The sequence below is a fragment of the Homalodisca vitripennis genome, chromosome 8 (assembly GCF_021130785.1).
Source record: "Homalodisca vitripennis isolate AUS2020 chromosome 8, UT_GWSS_2.1, whole genome shotgun sequence".
NCBI classification, from domain to species: domain Eukaryota; kingdom Metazoa; phylum Arthropoda; class Insecta; order Hemiptera; family Cicadellidae; genus Homalodisca; species Homalodisca vitripennis.
The window spans coordinates 110730988-110753529 of record NC_060214.1 but is presented as its reverse complement, the minus strand read 5'-3'; the positions used below and the strand labels follow the sequence as shown (position 1 = coordinate 110753529).

Genomic DNA, 22542 nt, shown 5'->3' with positions numbered 1-22542 from the left:
GCTAGTGCATCGTGAACGGCGGGCGCACTTGGGAGTTGGTCACCTCAAAAGCGTAAATAACCTTACCTGGAAATGTGAGGCTCTGACCAGGCGGACCGGTTATTTCCTCGGTACTCGTGAGACCTTTCATGGATCCTGAAATAAAAAACCCAACAGATCTTGATCTGGAACGGTTACAACAGACAGTAGCATCCGGAATTTTGACTTTGTCCTGCCTGTTCATCACGCTTAACTACCGTCGACGAAGATTCAGCAGTTGGTGGTGTTGATGAAGAGGTTTAGCAGACCAGCTGACGATGCGAGGTGTGGCGACTGATCATTGATCAAAGCCTTCAGGTCAATCTGCAGCACAGTAAAGGAACTTTAGCTGTGTTCTACAAACGCTTTTTGGCGGAAAAAATTTCACGTGGTCCTAATCTTGGATTTGTAAGGTGTTTCTTTCTTCTTTCTTTTTAAAAAAAGGAGAAGCCGATCCTCCTTTTATGCCTTATTCTGCCCGTCCTCATGGGCCACTGGCCTGTGCGAGGATCTTATCAAACAGAATAAGGGGGAGAGTCGATACAGTACAAGGTCGATGGTACTGATAAAAAGTGCAACGGTCACAGACAGGATTCGAACCTGCGCTACCTCTAACTCAGACTCAAAGTCCAACGTCTTAGACCACTCGGCCATCGGCACTCCCAAAAACAATTGTGTATTTGTTAATAGCTTGTATTGCTGTAAGCAACAAGACGAACATCATTCATGTTCTAGAATTTTCTTCCTCTCTACCGCCAGGCTGCTTGGGGACTCACTGGCTCTGGACAAACTCTAATGATTTCATAATCATATCTTCCACATGATACTGTGGATTCCACGCCTTCCAGAGAGATGATGGCTGCTTTGGTAGATCTTGCTGGGAGGCGTTGTGTGGAATTAGTGTTTGGCTGCAATGCTAACTCGCATAGTGAGGTGTGGGGGTACCAACACAAACAGCAGACGTACGTCGCTTCTGGTGAAAAGTGGTGGGATCTTCATACTACATCGCATGACCCAAGTCAGTGCGTCCAAGAAGTACTATCACAGTCTTGTCACATCATCTAGTGTTGCATTTCTGCATGCACACCTCTGGGAACTGCCTGATCCAATTCTTACCTTGTAACAATTCCAATCAGGCTGAGCTGAACTGACTGGGTTCTTTCCTACTATACTATGAATAACGCATTTTCTTTTCAGTCTACCATCATCTATTGGGAAAACCATCCCCCAAACAAATATGACTTCTACTATTTCTTACACTTAACCTAATTTTCCCTGCTTTCCAAGTCAGAGTGGAACTACTATGGAGTACTATGTGGTCAAGGGAGAGCATGATCTCTAATATGCGAACTCTGGATACCTCGTGACCTCCAGCTTAAACATAGCCTTCTCCAGGTAGAGCGGAACACTGCATAGGAAAACTATGTGTAAAATAAAACAAAAGCTAAACCAGAGAACTCTAGCAGCTCTCTAATTGTAGACGAAAGTTCACGAAAAACGAAGGGACTAGTAATGGGAGTACCTGAGCCTTGCTATCCTAAACAAACTAAAGAGACTAAAAGGCTTCCCAGAAGAAGTCCTGGATCCCCTGACTCAGCACGTGTCTATATTTCTGCAGAGGATGCCATACTGGAAGACACCACCAAAGGGAACAGGAGCACAAGCTGAAAGGTTTACTCCAGAAGTACCTAAATTATTGGGCGCTGTAGGGAAAAATGGCATGGAGACAAGGGCACTCTCAAGAAGAAGCCAGGGAATTGGCTTAAAACCAATCTCGAAAGAGCAACACCCGTGGCTCATAAACAAAGTGAAGGCATGTCAAAAAAAACAAAGAATGAAGGACAACAGGGGATACGAAAGGAGCAATCTGCACCTCCCCATATACAGTTTCTACAAGCAAGTGACTGAGGGAATAAGGGTGGTCATACTTCACTCCGATTGTAAGGGGTCCTGATTTTCACCTGGGAAAATCAGAAAAACCGAAATGGCTGCGAGGTAAACAGGATTCCCTCAGGCTTTGGGAGGGAGCGAATCTAAAGATTGTGCAAGGATCGCAACAGCTTACTTCCCAAACGGCGTAAATGACAGGAGTGACGAGGATAATCCCTGGCTATCGACTGTGCTACAGCTAATAAGCTTGAGAAAGTGGGTACTTGGATCAGCTATAAGTTTAGGAAAATTCCGCTTATGCTGAAAAAGAAAACTCAGGAGAACACAGAAGGCCCCAAAATGGATAGTGAGAACTCATGTGAGTCTGAGAAGTCCACCAAAGAAAATACCACTGCGGAAGTAATGGAAGTGGAAGGGACCCCAAAGGTAAGAAAATACCACTGCGGAAGTAATGGAAGTGGAAGGGACCCCAAAGGTATCAAAAGACCCAGTAATTGCCTTACCAAAGGGGCCTACTTAACAAATAATTGCGGTAGGCAAAGCAACACCAACATGCTCCCTTTTCTTGAAGAAGAGTTCCACCCTGAAAGGACCATCAGTCTTGACCAGGGGAAGGAAATGGTGCATAGTCGCCAAGAACTCCAAACAAATTGACCGGAGTAGACCACCAGGGAGGGGATGGTAAAAAGCGTAATAAAACATCACTTTCAGATTAACCACTATCATGCTAAGGGCGGAACCGAAATCTTGGGAAGGATGTATAACTGAACAGTCCTGGATATTTACCTTATCCAGGAACCTTGTGTCAACAAAGGAATCATCAGAGCCTTAACGCCTAGCCTAATATACGATCAAACTATTAAAAACCCAAGAGCCTGTGCTTTGCTCTCAATGTATAGTTTTCCTGTTACAGAACTAATAACTAGAGTAGGTAGCAGTGGTAGTAGAAGTTGCCACTCAAGAAGGGAAAAGACAGGTAAAATAGTTGCCTCAACAAAGAACTCTCCAAACTCTCTGTGTATTTACTAAAAGCTACTGGCAGCCTAATGGTGAGTACGAAGTTAGAAGACATTGGAAAGGCTGCTGAAGACGCAACTTTCCGGGGCGGACTCTTGCCACGAGATGAGAATTCCTTTTCTCTGGCGTGATACAGCACCGGTCAGGAGGTTGCTATGTCCAGACAACATTAAAAAAGAACATTCACAGCAGAAAGGATTAAATGGTCAACAAATGGTCATGGGGTCTTTATGGTCTTTGTAGAAGAGGGCTGGATATTTTCATAAATAACATTATAACCGTGTTTAGAAGCAGTTATAATTATGTTTTATTCAAAAAAAGAAAAAAACTGGAGGATGGCACTTGTGGTGTTTGTGTAAAAAAAGAAAAAACTGGAGGATGGCACTTGTGGTGTTTGTGTGAAACAAAGGTAAGAGACCTTCTTCATGGTGAAATCTATGGAGAAAATAATAAATAGACATGTAATAGAAGAAACCTTACAACACACACACTCAGTCTGTACAAACACGCTATAAGTTGGTGGTAAGTCAATCAATACAACATTCCACAGTTTAATGGAGGTGGAGGAAGACACGTTCTAAGAAAAGGAAGCCATAGTCAGCGTCTTTATGGACATTGACGGAGCTTCCACCGGGTAGCATATGATTACATGAAAGCAGCACTAAAAAAGTTTAATGCTCCAACAGACGCTGTCAAGTGGATGATAGTACTCCCTAAAAAGTCGACAAGTAAGAGCAAATCTTCGAGATGAATCATTCGCTTCCACAGCCCAGAAATGTTGGCCCCATGGCAGGATAATGTCTTCCTTTTGTGGGTGAAGGTGGTTGACAATCTCTTGATAAAAGCAGAAGAAAGAGGAATAAATCTACAATGTTAAGCTGATAGTCTAGTGCTTATGGTCAGGGAAAGAAATGAAGGTACATTGGAATGCCTCAATCAAGATGCCCTAAACTTTATAAGCAACTAGTGTCAAGGGGAAGGTCTGAGAATTAACTCATCAAGAACAAATATGATATCCTTCATCAGAAAAAGGGATTTCCAACTTGCTCAACCTGTTCTGGAAGGTACTAGAATAAAATATTCCAACATGGTTCAGTATCTAGGAGTAGTCTAGACAACATATCAAAAACATTATACCCAATGCGACAAAGGCTCTTGGGACCTGTAAAAGACTCTTCGGACAGGAGGTGAAGAAGCCTACGTTCTGAGAAAGACACTGGGAAAACGGTTTTGGTAAACACTCCTCTGTGATAGGAGGTGAAGAAGACAGCAGCATTAAATGCAAGCTTCTTAGTGTAAAAGGTGACTAAGCCTACATCCTCAGAAGGACACTGGGAAAACGGTTTTGGGAAACACTCCTCTGGGATAGGAGGTGAAGAAGACAGTAGCATTAAATGCAAGCTTCTTAGTGAAAAGGTGACTAAGCCTACATCCTCAGAAGGACACTGGGAAAACGGTTTTGGTAAACACTCCTCTGTGACAGGAGGTGAAGAAGACAGCAGGACTAAGTGCAATGAAGCTTCTTAGTGAAAAGGTGATTAAGCCTACATCCTCAGAAAGACACTGGGAAAACGGTTTTGGGAAACACTTCTCTGAGACAGGAGGTGAAGAAGACAGCAGGACTAAGTGCAATGAAGCTTCTTAGTGAAAAGGTGATTAAGCCTACATCCTCAGAAAGACACTAGGAAAACGGTTTTGGGAAACACTTCTCTGAGACAGGAGGTGAAGAAGACAGCAGGACTAAGTGCAATGAAGCTTCTTAGTGAAAAGGTGATTAAGCCTACATCCTCAGAAAGACACTGGGAAAACGGTTTTGGGAAACATTCCTCTGGGACAGGAGGTGAAGAAGCAAGAAGCACTAAGTGCAATGAAGCTTCTTAGTGAAAAGGTGATTAAGCCTACATCCTCAGAAAGACACTGGGAAAACGGTTTTGGGAAACATTCCTCTGGGACAGGAGGTGAAGAAGCAAGAAGCACTAAGTGCAATGAAGCTTCTTAGTGAAAAGGTGATTAAGCCTACATCCTCAGAAGGACACTGGGAAATCAGTTTTGGAAAACACTCCTCTGAGACAGGAGGCAAAGAAGACAGCAGCATTTAGTACAATGAAGCTTATGAGTATACAGGCGATTAAGCCTACATCCTCCTAACTAACTTTTGGCCAACTTTTGACCTGGTTCTAGTCCTGTATCATCACTGTATTTTATATATCTTTAGCTAATTTTACACCTGTACCAATGATTTATAATTTTAAATTAGGCCTAGGCCTATTTAACAAAATATTCACTGTTTTGACAGTGTCTTGCAAAATGAAAGAGAAACTGACTCAAATATAGTAAAGAAAACATGTATTTAAGGGTGGATGAAATTTTTGAAGTGTATTTGTAGTTAAGTAATTGTAGGCTGTTGTTGTTATACTTTTTTTAACTGATGACATTGTTACACACTTTGTGTTCTCACAATAAATGATTGATTCTAAAAACAGGAAGTATTACATAAGTACTACCTTCATTTATGTTTAAAATAAAAGTGTAATGTAAGATACATATGTATTTTAATTTGCATTATTGGAAAATAAATATTAATTCATTCACTCATTCGAAGTATTACCCAGATGAATCACGCCTAGACTCTAGGGCAATAGCAGTATCCCTGGAAAAACACTCCATGGTCTTCCAAGCGGAAATCATGGCAATAAAAATAATGCACCAGAAGACTCATACAAATGAAGCCAATAGGAGCAGAATATTTAATACTTTCAGACAGTCAGGCAGTATTAAAGACACTCGACAACTGCCCCTTTGACTAAAAAGCAGTATTAGAATGTACTAGTGGAACTGACTAAGAGAAACAAAGTTACCCTCGTATGGTTTCCAGGCCCCAAAGACGTCCAGTACAATGAAAAAGCGAACATCCTTTGCTAAGATAGATACAGAAACCCTTTTGGTTGAGCCATAGCCAAGCTGTGAAGTAGCTTTGTCCTATAGCAAAGCATTAGTAAAGAGCTGGAAAAGAGAATTAGATCCTTAACCGGGAGAAAGATTTCTGGACTTAGGAAGTCTAAATTGTTTTTGTATCCCTCTTGATACAAAAGGATGGTCGGCATTTCTTAAACAAAGAAAGGAAGATATACATATGGTGTTAGAGATGTTAATATGACATAGCCGTCTGGGAAAACATCTTATGAAGTTGGGTCTAAGCCAGACTGATGAATGCAGACTGCGGAGAAGTAGAAGAATCAGCGGAACATATACTGTAGCTAAATTGGCCTGCCATATGCAAAATCAAGAAAAACTTCCTAGAGGCGTATCTTCTCAGGTGAATCTTGGGGACTTCAACTGAGGCTTTTGTATTGTCTTTATGTCTTCGTGGTTAGACCTGCATTAATGTTTGGAGCTGTTGTCCTGAATAGAAACCGGAACTCTGGTAGCTATTTACTGGTTAGGATCTAAATGATGCACAGTCTGCGGCTCTAGTCTACTGTCTTAACCTCGTGGCCTTAGACATTGTCATTTGGGCTATGGCCAGGAGGAGTGCCTCAGCATGCAGGGCTTTGGTCGCCATCAGCCTGCAACAGGTGGCACTGCAAAATTAGCATTCTGATTCAGGGGAAAGCTCTGCAGACAACCAACAGACGACACAAGTTAGTCAAAGATAGACTGTATCTCACACCACACCACTTTGTCAGTGGTCTTATAAGTTAGTGGTTCATGTTATGTGACTGGTTTTGGCACAGTGTGTACAATATTTTGTCAGGCATGTTATAACATTCTGGAGACCAACCGACGACATAAGACTGTCACAGATAGACTGTACCTCACACCACTTCGTCAGTGGTCTTATAAATGTTAATAGTGTGTACTATATTTAGTCAGGCATGTTATAACCCTCTGGAGACCAACCGACGACATAAGACTGTCACAGATAGATTGTACCTCACACCACTTCGTCAGTGGTCTTATAAATGTTAATAGTGTGTACTATATTTAGTCAGGCATGTTATAACCCTCTGGAGACCAACCGACGACATAAGACTGTCACAGATAGACTGTACCTCACACCACTTCGTCAGTGGTCTTATAAATGTTAATAGTGTGTACTATATTTAGTCAGGCATGTTATAACCCTCTGGAGAACTGACGACATAAGACTGTCACAGATAGACTGTACCTCACACCACTTCGTCAGTGGTCTTATAAATGTTAATAGTATGTACTATATTTAGTCAGGCATGTTATAACCCTCTGGAGAACTGAAGACATAAGACTGTCACAGATAGACTGTACCTCACACCACTTCGTCAGTGGTCTTATAAGTGTTAATAGTATGTACTATATTTAGTCAGGCATGTTATAACCCTCTGGAGAACCAGCGACATAAGACTGTCACAGATAGACTGTACCTCACACCACTTCGTCAGTGGTCTTATAAGTGTTAATAGTATGTACTATATTTAGTCAGGCATGTTATAACCCTCTGGAGAACTGACGACATAAGACTGTCACAGATAGACTGTACCTCACACCACTTCGTCAGTGGTCTTATAAATGTTAATAGTATGTACTATATTTAGTCAGGCATGTTATAACCCTCTGGAGAACTGAAGACATAAGACTGTCACAGATAGACTGTACCTCACACCACACCACTTCGTCAGTGGTCTTATAAATGTTAATAGTGTGTACTATATTTAGTCAGGCATGTTATAACCCTCTGGAGAACCGACGACATAAGACTGTCACAGATAGATTGTACCTCACACCACACCACTTCCTCAGTCGTCTTATAAATGTTAATAGTGTGTACTATATTTAGTCAGGCATGTTATAACCCTCTGGAGAACCGACGACATAAGACTGTCACAGATAGATTGTACCTCACACCACACCACTTCCTCAGTCGTCTTATAAATGTTAATAGTGTGTACTATATTTAGTCAGGCATGTTATAACCCTCTGGAGTCCAACCGACGACATAAGACTGTCACAGATAGATTGTACCTCACACCACACCACTTCCTCAGTCGTCTTATAAATGTTAATAGTGTGTACTATATTTAGTCAGGCATGTTATAACCCTCTGGAGAACCGACGACATAAGACTGTCACAGATAGATTGTACCTCACACCACACCACTTCCTCAGTCGTCTTATAAATGTTAATAGTGTGTACTATATTTAGTCAGGCATGTTATAACCCTCTGGAGTCCAACCGACGACATAAGACTGTCACAGATAGATTGTACCTCACACCACACCACTTCCTCAGTGGTCTTATAAATGTTAATAGTGTGTACTATATTTAGTCAGGCATGTTATAACCCTCTGGAGAAACCAGCGACATAAGACTGTCATGCATAGATTGTACCTCACACCACACCACTTCCTCAGTCGTCTTATAAATGTTAATAGTGTGTACTATATTTAGTCAGGCATGTTATAACCCTCTGGAGTCCAACCGACGACATAAGACTGTCACAGATAGATTGTACCTCACACCACACCACTTCCTCAGTCGTCTTATAAATGTTAATAGTGTGTACTATATTTAGTCAGGCATGTTATAACCCTCTGGAGTCCAACCGACGACATAAGACTGTCACAGATAGATTGTACCTCACACCACACCACTTCCTCAGTCGTCTTATAAATGTTAATAGTGTGTACTATATTTAGTCAGGCATGTTATAACCCTCTGGAGTCCAACCGACGACATAAGACTGTCATGCATAGATTGTACCTCACACCACACCACTTCCTCAGTCGTCTTATAAATGTTAATAGTGTGTACTATATTTAGTCAGGCATGTTATAACCCTCTGGAGAACCGACGACATAAGACTGTCATGCATAGATTGTACCTCACACCACTTCGTCAGTGGTCTTATAAATGTTAATAGTGTGTACTATATTTAGTCAGGCATGTTATAACCCTCTGGAGAACCAGCGACATAAGACTGTCATGCATAGATTGTACCTCACACCACACCACTTCGTCAGTGGTCTTATAAATGTTAATAGTGTGTACTATATTTAGTTAGGCATGTTATAACCCTCTGGAGAACCAGCGACATAAGACTGTCATGCATAGATTGTACCTCACACCACACCACTTCCTCAGTCGTCTTATAAATGTTAATAGTGTGTACTATATTTAGTCAGGCATGTTATAACCCTCTGGAGAACCAGCGACATAAGACTGTCATGCATAGATTGTACCTCACACCACACCACTTCCTCAGTGGTCTTATATGTTAATAGTGTGTACTATATTTAGTCAGGCATGTTATAACCCTCTGGAGAACCAGCGACATAAGACTGTCATGCATAGATTGTACCTCACACCACACCACTTCGTCAGTGGTCTTATAAATGTTAATAGTGTGTACTATATTTAGTCAGGCATGTTATAACCCTCTGGAGAACCAGCGACATAAGACTGTCACAGATAGATTGTACCTCACACCACACCACTTCCTCAGTCGTCTTATAAATGTTAATAGTGTGTACTATATTTAGTCAGGCATGTTATAACCCTCTGGAGAACCAGCGACATAAGACTGTCACAGATAGATTGTACCTCACACCACACCACTTCCTCAGTGGTCTTATAAATGTTAATAGTGTGTACTATATTTAGTCAGGCATGTTATAACCCTCTGGAGAACCAGCGACATAAGACTGTCACAGATAGATTGTACCTCACACCACACCACTTCCTCAGTCGTCTTATAAATGTTAATAGTGTGTACTATATTTAGTCAGGCATGTTATAACCCTCTGGAGAACCAGCGACATAAGACTGTCACAGATAGATTGTACCTCACACCACACCACTTCCTCAGTCGTCTTATAAATGTTAATAGTGTGTACTATATTTAGTCAGGCATGTTATAACCCTCTGGAGAACCAGCGACATAAGACTGTCACAGATAGATTGTACCTCACACCACACCACTTCCTCAGTCGTCTTATAAATGTTAATAGTGTGTACTATATTTAGTCAGGCATGTTATAACCCTCTGGAGAACCAGCGACATAAGACTGTCACAGATAGATTGTACCTCACACCACACCACTTCCTCAGTCGTCTTATAAATGTTAATAGTGTGTACTATATTTAGTCAGGCATGTTATAACCCTCTGGAGAACCAGCGACATAAGACTGTCACAGATAGATTGTACCTCACACCACTTCGTCAGTGGTCTTATATGTTAATAGTGTGTACTATATTTAGTCAGGCATGTTATAACCCTCTGGAGAACTGACGACATAAGACTGTCACAGATAGATTGTACCTCACACCACACCACTTCCTCAGTCGTCTTATAAATGTTAATAGTGTGTACTATATTTAGTCAGGCATGTTATAACCCTCTGGAGAACTGACGACATAAGACTTGTCACAGATAGACTGCACCTCACACCACTTCGTCAGTGGTCTTATAAGTGTTAATAGTGTGTACTATATTTAGTCAGGCATGTTATAACCCTCTGGAGACCAACCGACGACATAAGACTGTCACAGATAGACTGTACCTCACACCACTTCGTCAGTGGTCTTATAAGTGTTAATAGTGTGTATTATATTTAGTCAGGCATGTTATAACCCTCTGGAGACCAACCGACGACATAAGACTGTCACAGATAGACTGTACCTCACACCACTTCGTCAGTGGTCTTATAAGTGTTAATAGTGTGTACTATATTTAGTCAGGCATGTTATAACCCTCTGGAGACCAACCGACGACATAAGACTGTCACAGATAGACTGTACCTCACACCACTTCGTCAGTGGTCTTATAAGTGTTAATAGTGTGTACTATATTTAGTCAGGCATGTTATAACCCTCTGGAGACCAACCGACGACATAAGACTGTCACAGATAGACTGTACCTCACACCACTTCCTCCACTTCGTCAGTGGTCTTATAAGTGTTAATAGTGTGTATTATATTTAGTCAGGCATGTTATAACCCTCTGGAATCCAACCAATGAAGTAAGACTGTCACAGATAGACTGTACCTAATTACACAACTTCATCATTCTATGTTTTATAAGTGTTAATTAGCAATTCAATTTTTGTTTCTCTCCACAATCCTGTATATTCTAAAATTTACACAAAAAGTTGTTGCCAAGCAACATTATTACGGGTTGATCCCTTTCTGAATATAACAATGTGAATATGATCAGGTAAGTTTGAAGAATATGTTTAAATTAACTTCTTACATATATCTTGATAAGTAATAAAAGTAGCTCTGACAATGATTTTTGTAACTGCCAGATCTGGAGTGAAATAAATTGAAATTCTCATGTTATTTTATTTGTATACTCAATGTATAATATTTGTCATTAATTTTAAAACTGGTCTGGCCACACATATGTGTAGCCACATTCGCCACACAACCTGGTGTTCCTACACATCACAATCGTACACTAATTCAATCGTTAATAAAACAAATATTATGTATGAATGATGCAATATTTTTGGTACCAATGGAAAAGGGAGACCAATGTATAGAAATCAATAAGTTTTATGCTCCTATCCTCGTATAAATTAAAAGAGTAAATTAATGAAAACAAAGAACAGCTTTTTTTACAGACACGTCACTAGCCTAGAACGCCAAACAATGTGATATTTGTAAGAGTAAGTGAATTTAGAGGGGAGCCGAAGGAGGCAATCGGCCTCTTGTACATGTGTAATAAATATCTCATTAAAGTACATATGAACATTTACGCTGAACATACTAACTAATTGTGTTTGAGGTACTAAGAGAACGTTATTATGTGTAATTTATAAATTAAAGCCAGAATCAGAGAACAACATCAGGTCTGGCACAAGCTATTCTTGCATCCTAGACAAAATATTCCATTTTATACCTGCTCCCAACAATTTAACACAGAACTCCTTCCGTATCTGTTTTGCTCTGTGGAGTGTAGTATTTATGCAAATCTTTTTCTCTTTCAAGCACTCCTTGCAGCTGCTGCCCTAGGCGCCTAGTTTTCCTAATGGATTCACTCGCCCTGCGAATAATTTTCACTCAGTTCAACTACTTACACATTGTCCCATTGAGTGTTTTATGTCTGTTATTTGATTTCTCGTTAACGCCTGATAAAAATCTCACGCCAGCAGTTAGTATTAGTTGGGTACACTGATGCCTCCCTTTTATCACGTTAACGTTAACTAACGTTAGCACTACTAGAAGCCACGAAAATCTTTATCATCTAGCAGCAGACGTGATTTTCAGCGTTTTTTCCTTTTAAATGTATTTAAAATAGTGGTAAGTTTACAATGGACAATTTTGTTAGTGTTTTAAACATTGAAAACTGGATGATGCTAATTCACAGCAGATTAAAAATTATGAGCTTCATTCCAAATTTCCATAAAAATAAAAATAATGCACAAATTTGTATTTTTATAAACATTATTATTGAAAAAAATGTTTCTACTTTTTTTTGGAAATCATGTCTTGCTAACTCAAGTATCTAATATTTACAAAATTAATTTTCCCATTTTAGGGAATTTCAAAATGGTGAGTATTTAACCCTTTTAACCCCAGCCATTTTTCCATGGACTTGCCAGAAAGCCCATGGCGATAAGGGACCGTAGTGCAGAATTGAAGGAAAATTCATCTAGTTTTCTTATTTTTGAAGATAATTTTTAGGTTTTTGTTTTAAATTGTTCACAAATAAGTGTACTATTAGATGTAATAGTTAAAAAGTACTTTTACAGAATGATTAGTTTTTTTAGCGTATTTATACATAAAAATGTTTTTAATTTTTTTAATTTTTTATAGTTTGGACATACATAAACGGTAGAAAAAAAAATTGTAGCCCCTGAAAAATGAAGCAATTTTGTTGTACACATATTTCTTACTACACACACAAAATTTTAAGAACTTTCCTTGATAAATGCAGGAGATATATCCAATTAGTTGTATTGCTGCATAAGCACTTCTTCATATATTTCCACATACACGTCAGTAGAAGTATACAGATATGTTTACTTGTTTTTGCACTTTTGAAATAATAACAATTGTAAAATAACACAAACTAATTGTAATGGTTTGTAAGACTAAAAACTTGTTTAATTTTTCAAAAAAGTAAAAGAAATAATATTTACAATATATACATTTTATATGGTACTTTGGGAATGGGGTCAGATTCCGTTATATGCCCCCAACGCTTAAACCTTTTTCAATGAACTTAGAACGTTATAAAACGATGTAGTTGAGTAACAGAACTAACATTCCATTAATCAACAAGCATTTCCAGATATTGTGATCGGTATTTTTGTCGCTGTTATCTTATCTTTCTCGAGAATCCCGATTACGGCAGGCCGCGCGGCGGGACTCTGCAATCACTTATCTACTAGACCGCTCGACTTTGACCTCTGTCTGAGGATGGGGAGGGGTTTGCGATAAGACAATTCCTGTTTTATATTGACGAAATATTGTTCTACGCTAATCTAGTAATCAGTAGAAGCAAAATGTCAAATAACGATTCATGTATGGGTGTGGTCGGTATAATCCCAAAGTACCAGTGTTTATCAAAGTGTTTTCACTCACTGGTAACTTTTCTCTACGACGTTTACTCATGTTTTTTTACTAATAATACAATAAATCTCACGAAAAAACAACCGCTTTCAATTACGCAAACTAATTGAGGTTATAAGTCAGCATACAACAACAATGCAACTTAAGTCGTCTGACAACTGACATCGACAAATAAACTACGCTCAATGACGACGAAATTACGATGCCAATTGGAAGGTTTATTGTTTTTGCATGTAGCCCGTTTCTTCACCGACTACTATACCGAAACTGATGGCATTTGGACATATTATTAGCCAGCTACATTAAATTCTCGAGACGTCCGGTATATCGGACGTTGGGCATTTTAGCTAGACCACCTCTGTCCGATATAGCGGACGCCGGGGCTAAAAGGGTTAAAGTCAAATAATTTTATGAAAAAGGAAAGTGTTAATGGTTTTTATTTACATTATAAGAATGCATCGTTTTTCAAAACGGGATGAGAAACAAACGAGCGACATTGACTTACGTGCATAACTGATGTAGTTCCATTTTTTCTCATCTGATTTAAAAAAAATGAGGTATCATTATAATGTTAACTAAAACCACAAACGTTTACCCCTCTTCATACTTTACCCAAAATTAATTAGTTTTCTTGAAACTTGACTTTTAAAATATTTAAATGTTGAATATAGAAAATGCTTTTGGAAACAGGAGGTATCTAAGTTAGTATGACATCTGCCAAAAAAATAAAAACTCTTAGTTGGAGGTTTAAATTAGGTAATTAACCATGGGTATATATACCATAGCCAAGTCATCCAGTAAAAATGCAGATCCATCAAAATGAGATATAATCCCCCTTTTGTTTCTAAGCCAAATCCTTGCATTGTGAATGCTTCCTGGCTACTCAGCATTCACACTTGTTTACTTTTCATTGGCATCACAAGCAGCCTACATGTTAATGCTGATTGATATAATCCTTTCTGTTTACATGTTCATTGCTTTGGATTTGATGCTTCATCATTTTCAAATCTGTACAGTCCAACGCTCCTAACACTGTACCTGTAGGCGTATGAAATCATTGTTGCCGAAGGCCTTTTGGTTCATTTACTTTCTGCACCGTTGATGGAAAATGGATTCACAGGTGCCAGTGAGGGCAGGAGTTGAAAAACCAAGAGAGTATTGAGCATGGACTGGACGAGGACCAGCAACAGTGGCGGCGGGCTGCTATTCCAACCTCAGAAACAACGTCATCAATTCGAGTATGGCCATCCAGGACGTCAATTTTACGTGAGTATCACAACTTAAATTTTTCATATTTTGCGATTACATACTGTCTTATTTCCTGTAGCAAATATGTTAAAAGCATACAAAGAGGAAAGATCATATATATCCTACCTTACAAGCGGCCTCAGACCCTTCTTCTTTGAAGTCGTCAAACTTCATCACTTCGGCCATGATGAAACCTTTCTCAAAGTCTGTGTGAATTCTACCTGCCGCTTGAGGTGCCTTGGTGCCTTTCTATAACATAAAAAAACCAACTCAAACTATCACTTTAAATAAACAATTACCTTAATTTATTCTTATCACAAAGTTAATTAAATTTTACCCCAAATCATGAACAAGAGAGCTAACACAACAGACCGTGGTAAAGAATATTTTTGTTTTTTCTTGATAGGGCATGGAGAACATTCAAGGAAGCAAAGTAAGGTTCTAGAATAATAATTTTGAACGCCCTTTTTATAAAGAGGGTTTTTTACTAAAGAAAATTTATTAAGAACATTTAGTTCAAATATTAAGTGCTATAGTTGCTGCATCAGAGGAAAGGTAGTTTAACCCGTGGACTGGTGGGGTTTTCCTCAGTAAGAGTGCACTAAAAAGTGAGGTTTTAAAATTTGTTACTTTATATTTTAGGTGATTTGGGTTAACTAAAATAAGATGTGTTATAAAAAACACTCAATGAAACGTTTTTTAAGTTTTTTTGTATTTATAAAGAAATTAATGTAATTATGCACAAAAGTTATTTATATTTACAAAATATGAGAATATAATAAAATACTCAGCATTTTCTCATAAACATACTAAGGTACAGGTTAGGTACAAGTTAGTATGATAACACAAGTCTTCTTATAAATATTTGATGATATAAATGGTGCGAAAACAGTTGGACACACAAAGCGGAACAGTGCAATCCCAGCACATTGTGTCCCGGCTACTTATTTATTAACTATCAAAAAACGATTGATTTGTTATTTGTTTATTTACAGTTATATATTATTTGTTGAACCATCATTGAAATTGAACGTTGATTCTACTGATTTTATCAATTTAACGATAATGACATGATGTGAGCAAATTTATAGCCTGTATTGCATATATTTCAAACACTTGTATTGATTTTGACCACAGGCGAGCACAGGGTTCATGATTGGGATGTGCCTGATATACCGGGGGTTTGGGGAGGGGCGGTGTATTCCAACAAAAAGAGGGGTCCAGGTCCACCTCCATAAAATGTTTGAAAATTGTACTATTCAAAATTATGAATTTTGAAGTGGCACCCTCCGTGCACACGCCAGTGATCTTGACGCCTATATATTTCTGTGGAATATTTTTGTGGCTGAATAAATATTCTATTCCATTTTATTCAGTTACAAAAACCTTTGAGGACCAAGATATTTAAACAACACCAAAGTGCTGAATTACCTGTATAGTCCATGCTTTGACCTCATCATGCCCAGCCGTGAAGAAGTACTGCAGCTGAAGTGCCTTGTAGCCTTGAACGACAATTTTGTCCAGGGCACTGCAATCAGAACATTATAATGCAATTAATTGATTGTTGCCCTCTATTAATCAACATTAATGTCATATCAAGTGGAAAGTGGTGAACCAACACTTGTTTCATGATCAATGTAAAACACTTTTTTCTGAAAGTAATACAATAAATTGGTGATACTAAATCTTTATTCTTTACTTCTCTACTCTCGTTTTGTTCTCTACTAAAATGTTCAAATTCCTATGAAAACATATTGCACAAAGAAACTTAAGTATACTTGAACTTTCCGTCTTTCAAAATGGTTTTTTACTTTTTGCCACACCAATCAGTCTTGTACACGTCATATCAGAAATGGTTTAGACTTATAAAAAGTTAGGGTGTTAAAAAAAACTGCTAGAGAGAAAAATTCAGGGTAGAATAGCGAGATGTAGACCAAATTTGATGTAGGAGTGCAAATGTGTGATTTGAAAAGGGTAGAGGATGAAAAAAATGATAGATAGAGATACAGATGCAGAAATCTTTATTTGCTATCATCAAGATAGAAACAGGCATCATGTACATTAGAGAGAGTAGAAACCAGTTAGTTAACCCTCTCCCGGTCGAATTACCGCGACGCGCTTTTGGCGCTACTGGGCTGAATTAAATTGGGCGCTCTAATACGAGGGGACACTTATTCGCGTTTTTACTAAGTTAAGAACTTTATTTTAATAAAACTATTATGTATTTTGCATCGTTACAAGGATGATTAAATCCTCTATAATAACGTTGTATTTATTAAAAAAATATTAACCTTATGAGGTAAATTAAAATCAAACAAAAAGTCAAACTTACATGAAAAATCTTGTTTTAATTGATTGTGAAAACAACTAACAAAATGATTTCAGTAAATGAGTGGTTATAAAAAGTCCCGAATAGTTCATCAAATTACGTAAGATAGCAGCACAAGTCAGAAAGAATTGTACTACTAAACAACTAGATCACCGTCAATGAAGTAATCAATGAACCGTTTCAAATTATTAATCCTAGATAGCGTCCCTAGTCATAAAACTATGAATAAACAAGGCAACAATGACACTGCCAATAGATATTTCCAGTATTAGTTCCCCAAACAACCGTATGACAGCAGCACAAAGCAGAGGGCGTTGATAAAGCAGTTGGAGGCGATTGGACTTTTGAGCCAGGCGCCCTGCCGAGGCGTTTGCTCGGGAGAGGGTTAACAACCACTTCATGCTATGTGTTATTTGGAACACAGAGTCTATTTATTTGCCAATTGCCATGGTCACTACTTCCAAGTTAAAAATTCATTGACACTATAAAAGGGTCTATCTGTTAGCAAAGATTTTAATTTCTTCCTTAACACTTTCAGCTGCAAGACCTTCAAGGATGCGGACAAGGCATTGAAAAACTTTGCTCCTGTGTAGGACGGTTTTACTTCGAAGAGTTTTGAGCGATAGAATTAAATTAAAATCTACTCCGTATCTGGTACAGTGTGTGTGAACTTCCTGGTGTCGCTTACTGATTCCCAGAATACCTGCTAGCTATTGACTGGAGGATATCGATATTTATTACAGTTAATACTTTCAGACTTTTGAAGACTGGCCGGCAACTATCTTGCATTTTCATGCCTTTCATGGTTCGGATTGCTCTCATCTGCAAGATTAGAACTCGTTGTAAGTAACATTGCAGAAGTACCACCCCAAAACGAAATTCCAAAGGATAAGAAGGCTCTCAAAAAGGGCGTGGTAGGCTGTTAAAGCTGCCTCCTTTGTGCTGACAGATATTGTTCTTTTAATAGCGGAAGACGGCTGCGGATAGCTTACGACAGAGCATGTTTATGTGGTCATTCCTCTTTAGATCTTCATCCAAATGTAATCATAGATGTTTAATTGAGTGACAGCTTCGATATCAGGTAGGTTTGATACTTCTTGCCTCTTGCTGTCAAACGTAAAAGTAAGAAGAGGAAATACAGAAGTTTCCCTCTTATTCGGCTACCTTGGGACTGGATGCCCGGATGAACCGATGTGCTCTAAAACTCATTCTATTACAGTTTCCCAAAAGCTAAAAAGTACGAGTCACAGAGTTTAACTGAAACATTGCAGTTGTTTTTTCCAGCCCATCAAGCCATGGTTAAAACTACGTATAATAAAAAAATGGCTGGTTAAAAGGGTGTAAGTTTTTGAAAATAGAGACCAGTTAAAGCGGTGGGTGGTTGGAAGATGGCTATTTGAAGGAGGAAGAGGCAACTATGGTGAAGAGAACCAAGTACATGTCAAAACATTAAAATTAAAAAATTAATTTTGCTCTCATGAAGGAAGTCATTACATTAAAAACAGTCAAAACATTAGTTTTAATATAATCTAATATATTACTATTCAACTAAAAGAATATGACATGAAAAAAGCTCAAAAAGGGAATGAGAAGAAAACGATATGCGAGGCAAACAATAGTATTACAATATGTGTTTTTTGCTATAAATTTTACAGTATGTAGTAATAATTAGTTAATTTCAATAAGAATCTAGGCACCAACTGCGCCCCCGCACGTGCAGTTCTGTGCCTTGGGGGATGAAAGTGTATGTATGAAATTGTATTGTATTTTCCTGAATAAAGTGATTTTGAACTTGAACTTGAATAGTTGTAAGCCATTTTAAAGTGGAGTCCTGTAACATTAGATTAAAATTAGTATTTCCTTTCTTCTCCCATATCCTTACAGTTATACGTAATTGTATTTCTTTATCTAAAACAAAAAATTTGAAAAAATTTTAATAATATAATTTTTAAATGGTGCATTGTTTTATACTGACAGTATTGATCATCTGTTATTTTAAGATATAGTTGGACTCACATTGGTATATAATTGTAAAGAGCCCATCTTTAACCAGCGGAGCTTGAATGGTTTACAGATGGCTCTGAAACCAAAAGTGGCACAGACGCTGTAATTGTTGTGTGTGGTGGACCATGTTGGGAGCTGGTGGTCCCTATGGGCCCTTATCCAACAGTATTTCAGGCAGAAGTCACAGCCATTATGGAGTGTGCTTGTGAGAATCTTCGTCTGCGGTATAGGAGTAAGACGATAAGCATTTTCACAGATAGCCAGGCAGGCAGCATTGAAGGTATTGGACTCTTGTGTGTTCAACTCCAAACTTGTCTGGGATTGCTATTAAGTTGTTTCTTCCCTTGCCAGAATCAACAATGTTACTGTTGGGTTCTTGGTCATAAGGGGATTTCTGGGGACGAAAGGGCTGATGTCCTGGCTAACTTGGGCTCAGCGTCCAATATGATGGGACCTCAGCCGATTTGTGGCATTTCTAGGAGTGAATCCTTTGGGGCTGTCTTGGAATGGGTTCACACTGAACATGAGAGAAGATGGAGGCTGCATCTTGGTCTGAGAATGAGCAGGATGGTTCTATAGTTGCCATCCACTAGAGTGGCGTCTGATCTTCTCTCACTAAGTAAATCAGTGTCTTCTCGGGATGTGGGTCTGATTACGGGACATGCTCACCTGAGGAAGCATCTTCACAGAGTCTGTATCCTTCGGGAAGATCCGCTCTGTAGAATGTGTGATGAGCAGGAGAAAACTGCTGAACACTTGCTCTTTGATTGTCCTGCAATAGCAAGGAAGTGGTATGCCATATTTGGTAGCATGGACAAAGGTGAAGAATATCCCCAGGAGGACCTGATCGGTTGTTTTCTGTGGTTGATAGAACTGCTGAAACCGTAGATTGGTCAGCGTCATGGTATGCTTCCGAGGTGCGCAAAAGGCCCTTGAGGCTTTAGTCCATGGCAATAGGCCGCCCCGTAGAAGAAGAAAAAGTAGTCTCAAATCAGTGAATTAATACAACCGGCCAGTTCAGCCGAGCACCGAACTCCCCAAACAGGGATAGTGGAGTGTGTGATAGCGAGGCTGCGAGTGGGAAGTTTGGCAGCAAGGTAAGGGAGCCAGTCTAGAGTCACTCTGGCTAGTTCATGTCAAGTTGAGAGTGTTTTCACTAAGTCTTACCTTTCTGACTAGAGCTAGTTTATAATAGCTGACATATAATCCCCAACACTAGAGGGCGTTAAGGTATTTACAGTACCTCTCCTCTAGGTGGTCTCATAAAGTTTTGTAGATTATATCTGGTTTGTTAGACATAGCTGAATAGTGTATAGAGAACACCGTGCTTCCCAAATTCAAGCAAACCTGGTATAGTGGACAGGGTTGGATAGTATATAAAGAGCATTGTGCTTCTCAAATTCAAGCAAACCTGGTATAGTGGACAGGGTTGGATAGTATATAAAGAGCATTGTGCTTCTCAAATTCAAGCAAACCTGGTATAGTGGACAGGGTTGGATAGTATATAAAGAACATTGTGCTTATCTAATTCAAGCAAACCTGGTATAGTGGACAGGGTTGGATAGTATATAAAGAACATTGTGCTTATTTAATTCAAGCAAACCTGGTGTGGTCTGGTTTGTTGGACAGATTTGGATTGTGTATAAAGAACATTGTGTTTCCCACATTCAAACAAACTTGGTATGGTCTGGTTTGTCAGACATGGATGAATAGTGTAAAGAGAACATTGTCCTTTTAAAATTTAAGCAAACTTGGTATATGGACTAGTTTGTCAAATAGGCTTGTATAATGTTTAGAGAACACTATGCTTCCTAAATTCAAGCAAACCTGGTATAGTGGACAGGGCTAAATAGTATATATAGAACATTGTGCTTCTCAAATTCAAGCAAACCTGGTATAGTGGACAGGGTTGGATAGTATATAAAGAACATTGTGCTTCCCAAATTCAAGCAAACCTGGTATAATGGACAGGGCTAAATAGTATATATAGAACATTGTGCTTCTCAAATTCAAGCAAACTTCTGGTATAGTGGACAGGGTTAGATAGTATATAAAGAACATTGTGCTTCCCAAATTCAAGCAAACCTGGTATAATGGACAAGGTTAGATAGTATATAAAGAACATTGTGTTTCCCAAATTCCAGCAAACCTGGTATTGTGGACAGGGTTAGATAGTATATAAAGAACATTGTGCTTATCAAATTCAAGCAAACCTGGTATAGTGGACAGGGTTGGATAGTATATAAAGAGAACATTGTGCTTCCCAAATTCAAGCAAACTTGGTATGGACTAGTTTGTCAAATAGGCTTGTATATGTATAGAGAACACTATGCTTCCCAAATTCAAGCAAACATGGTATAGTGGACAGGGTTGGATAGTATATAAAGAACATTGTGCTTCTCAAATTCAAGCAAACCTGGTATAGTGGACAGGGCTAAATAGTATATAAAGAACATTGTGCTTCTCAAATTCAAGCAAACCTGGTATAGTGGACAGGGTTGGATAGTATATAAAGAACATTGTGCTTCTCAAATTCAAGCAAACCTGGTATAGTGGACAGGGTTGGATAGTATATAAAGAACATTGTGCTTATCAAATTCAAGCAAACCTGGTATAGTGGACAGGGTTGGATAGTATATAAAGAACATTGTGCTTCTCAAATTCAAGCAAACCTGGTATAGTGGACAGGGTTGGATAGTATATAAAGAACATTGTGCTTCAGAAATTCAAGCAAACCTGGTATAGTGGACAGGGTTAGATAGTATATAAAGAACATTGTGCTTCTCAAATTCAAGCAAACCTGGTATAGTGGACAGGGTTGGATAGTATATAAAGAACATTGTGCTTATCAAATTCAAGCAAACCTGGTATAGTGGACAGGGTTTGGATAGTATATAAAGAACATTGTGCTTATCTAATTCAAGCAAACCTGGTATAGTGGACAGGGTTGGATAGTATATAAAGAACATTGTGCTTATCTAATTCAAGCAAACCTGGTATAGTGGACAGGGTTGGATAGTATATAAAGAACATTGTGCTTATCTAATTCAAGCAAACCTGGTATGTGTCTGGTTTGTTGGACAGATTTGAATTGTGTATAAAGAACATTGTGTTTCCCAAATTCAAGCAAACTTAGTATGGTCTGATTTGTCAGACACGGCTGAATAGTGTAAAGAGAACATTATCCTTTTAAAATTTAACCAAACTTGGTATGGACTAGTTTGTCAAATAGGATTGTATAATGTATAGAGAACACTATGCTTCCTAAATTCAAGCAAACCTGGTATAGTCTGGTTTGTCAAATGGGCTTGTATAATGTATACAGAACACTGTGTTTCCTAAATTCAAACAAACTTGGTATGGTCTGGTTTGTGGACACGGTTGAATAGTGTAAAAAGAACATTGTGTTTCCCAAATTTAAGCAAACTTGGTATGGTCTGGTTTGTCGGTCAGGCTTGTATAATGTATAGAGAACACTATGCT

At 38.6% G+C, this 22542-nt stretch overlaps 1 protein-coding gene across 1 annotated transcript in view; it reads right to left on the bottom strand.

The window, feature by feature from the left end:
* The window catches only part of LOC124367889 (obg-like ATPase 1), a 90244-nt gene that overhangs the window by 14544 nt on the left and 53158 nt on the right, over window positions 1–22542 (bottom strand). Inside the window, 2 exon segments of the mRNA XM_046825079.1 lie at window positions 14853–14975; window positions 16158–16254. Of these exon segments, the coding sequence (XP_046681035.1) occupies window positions 14853–14975; window positions 16158–16254 (220 nt within the window).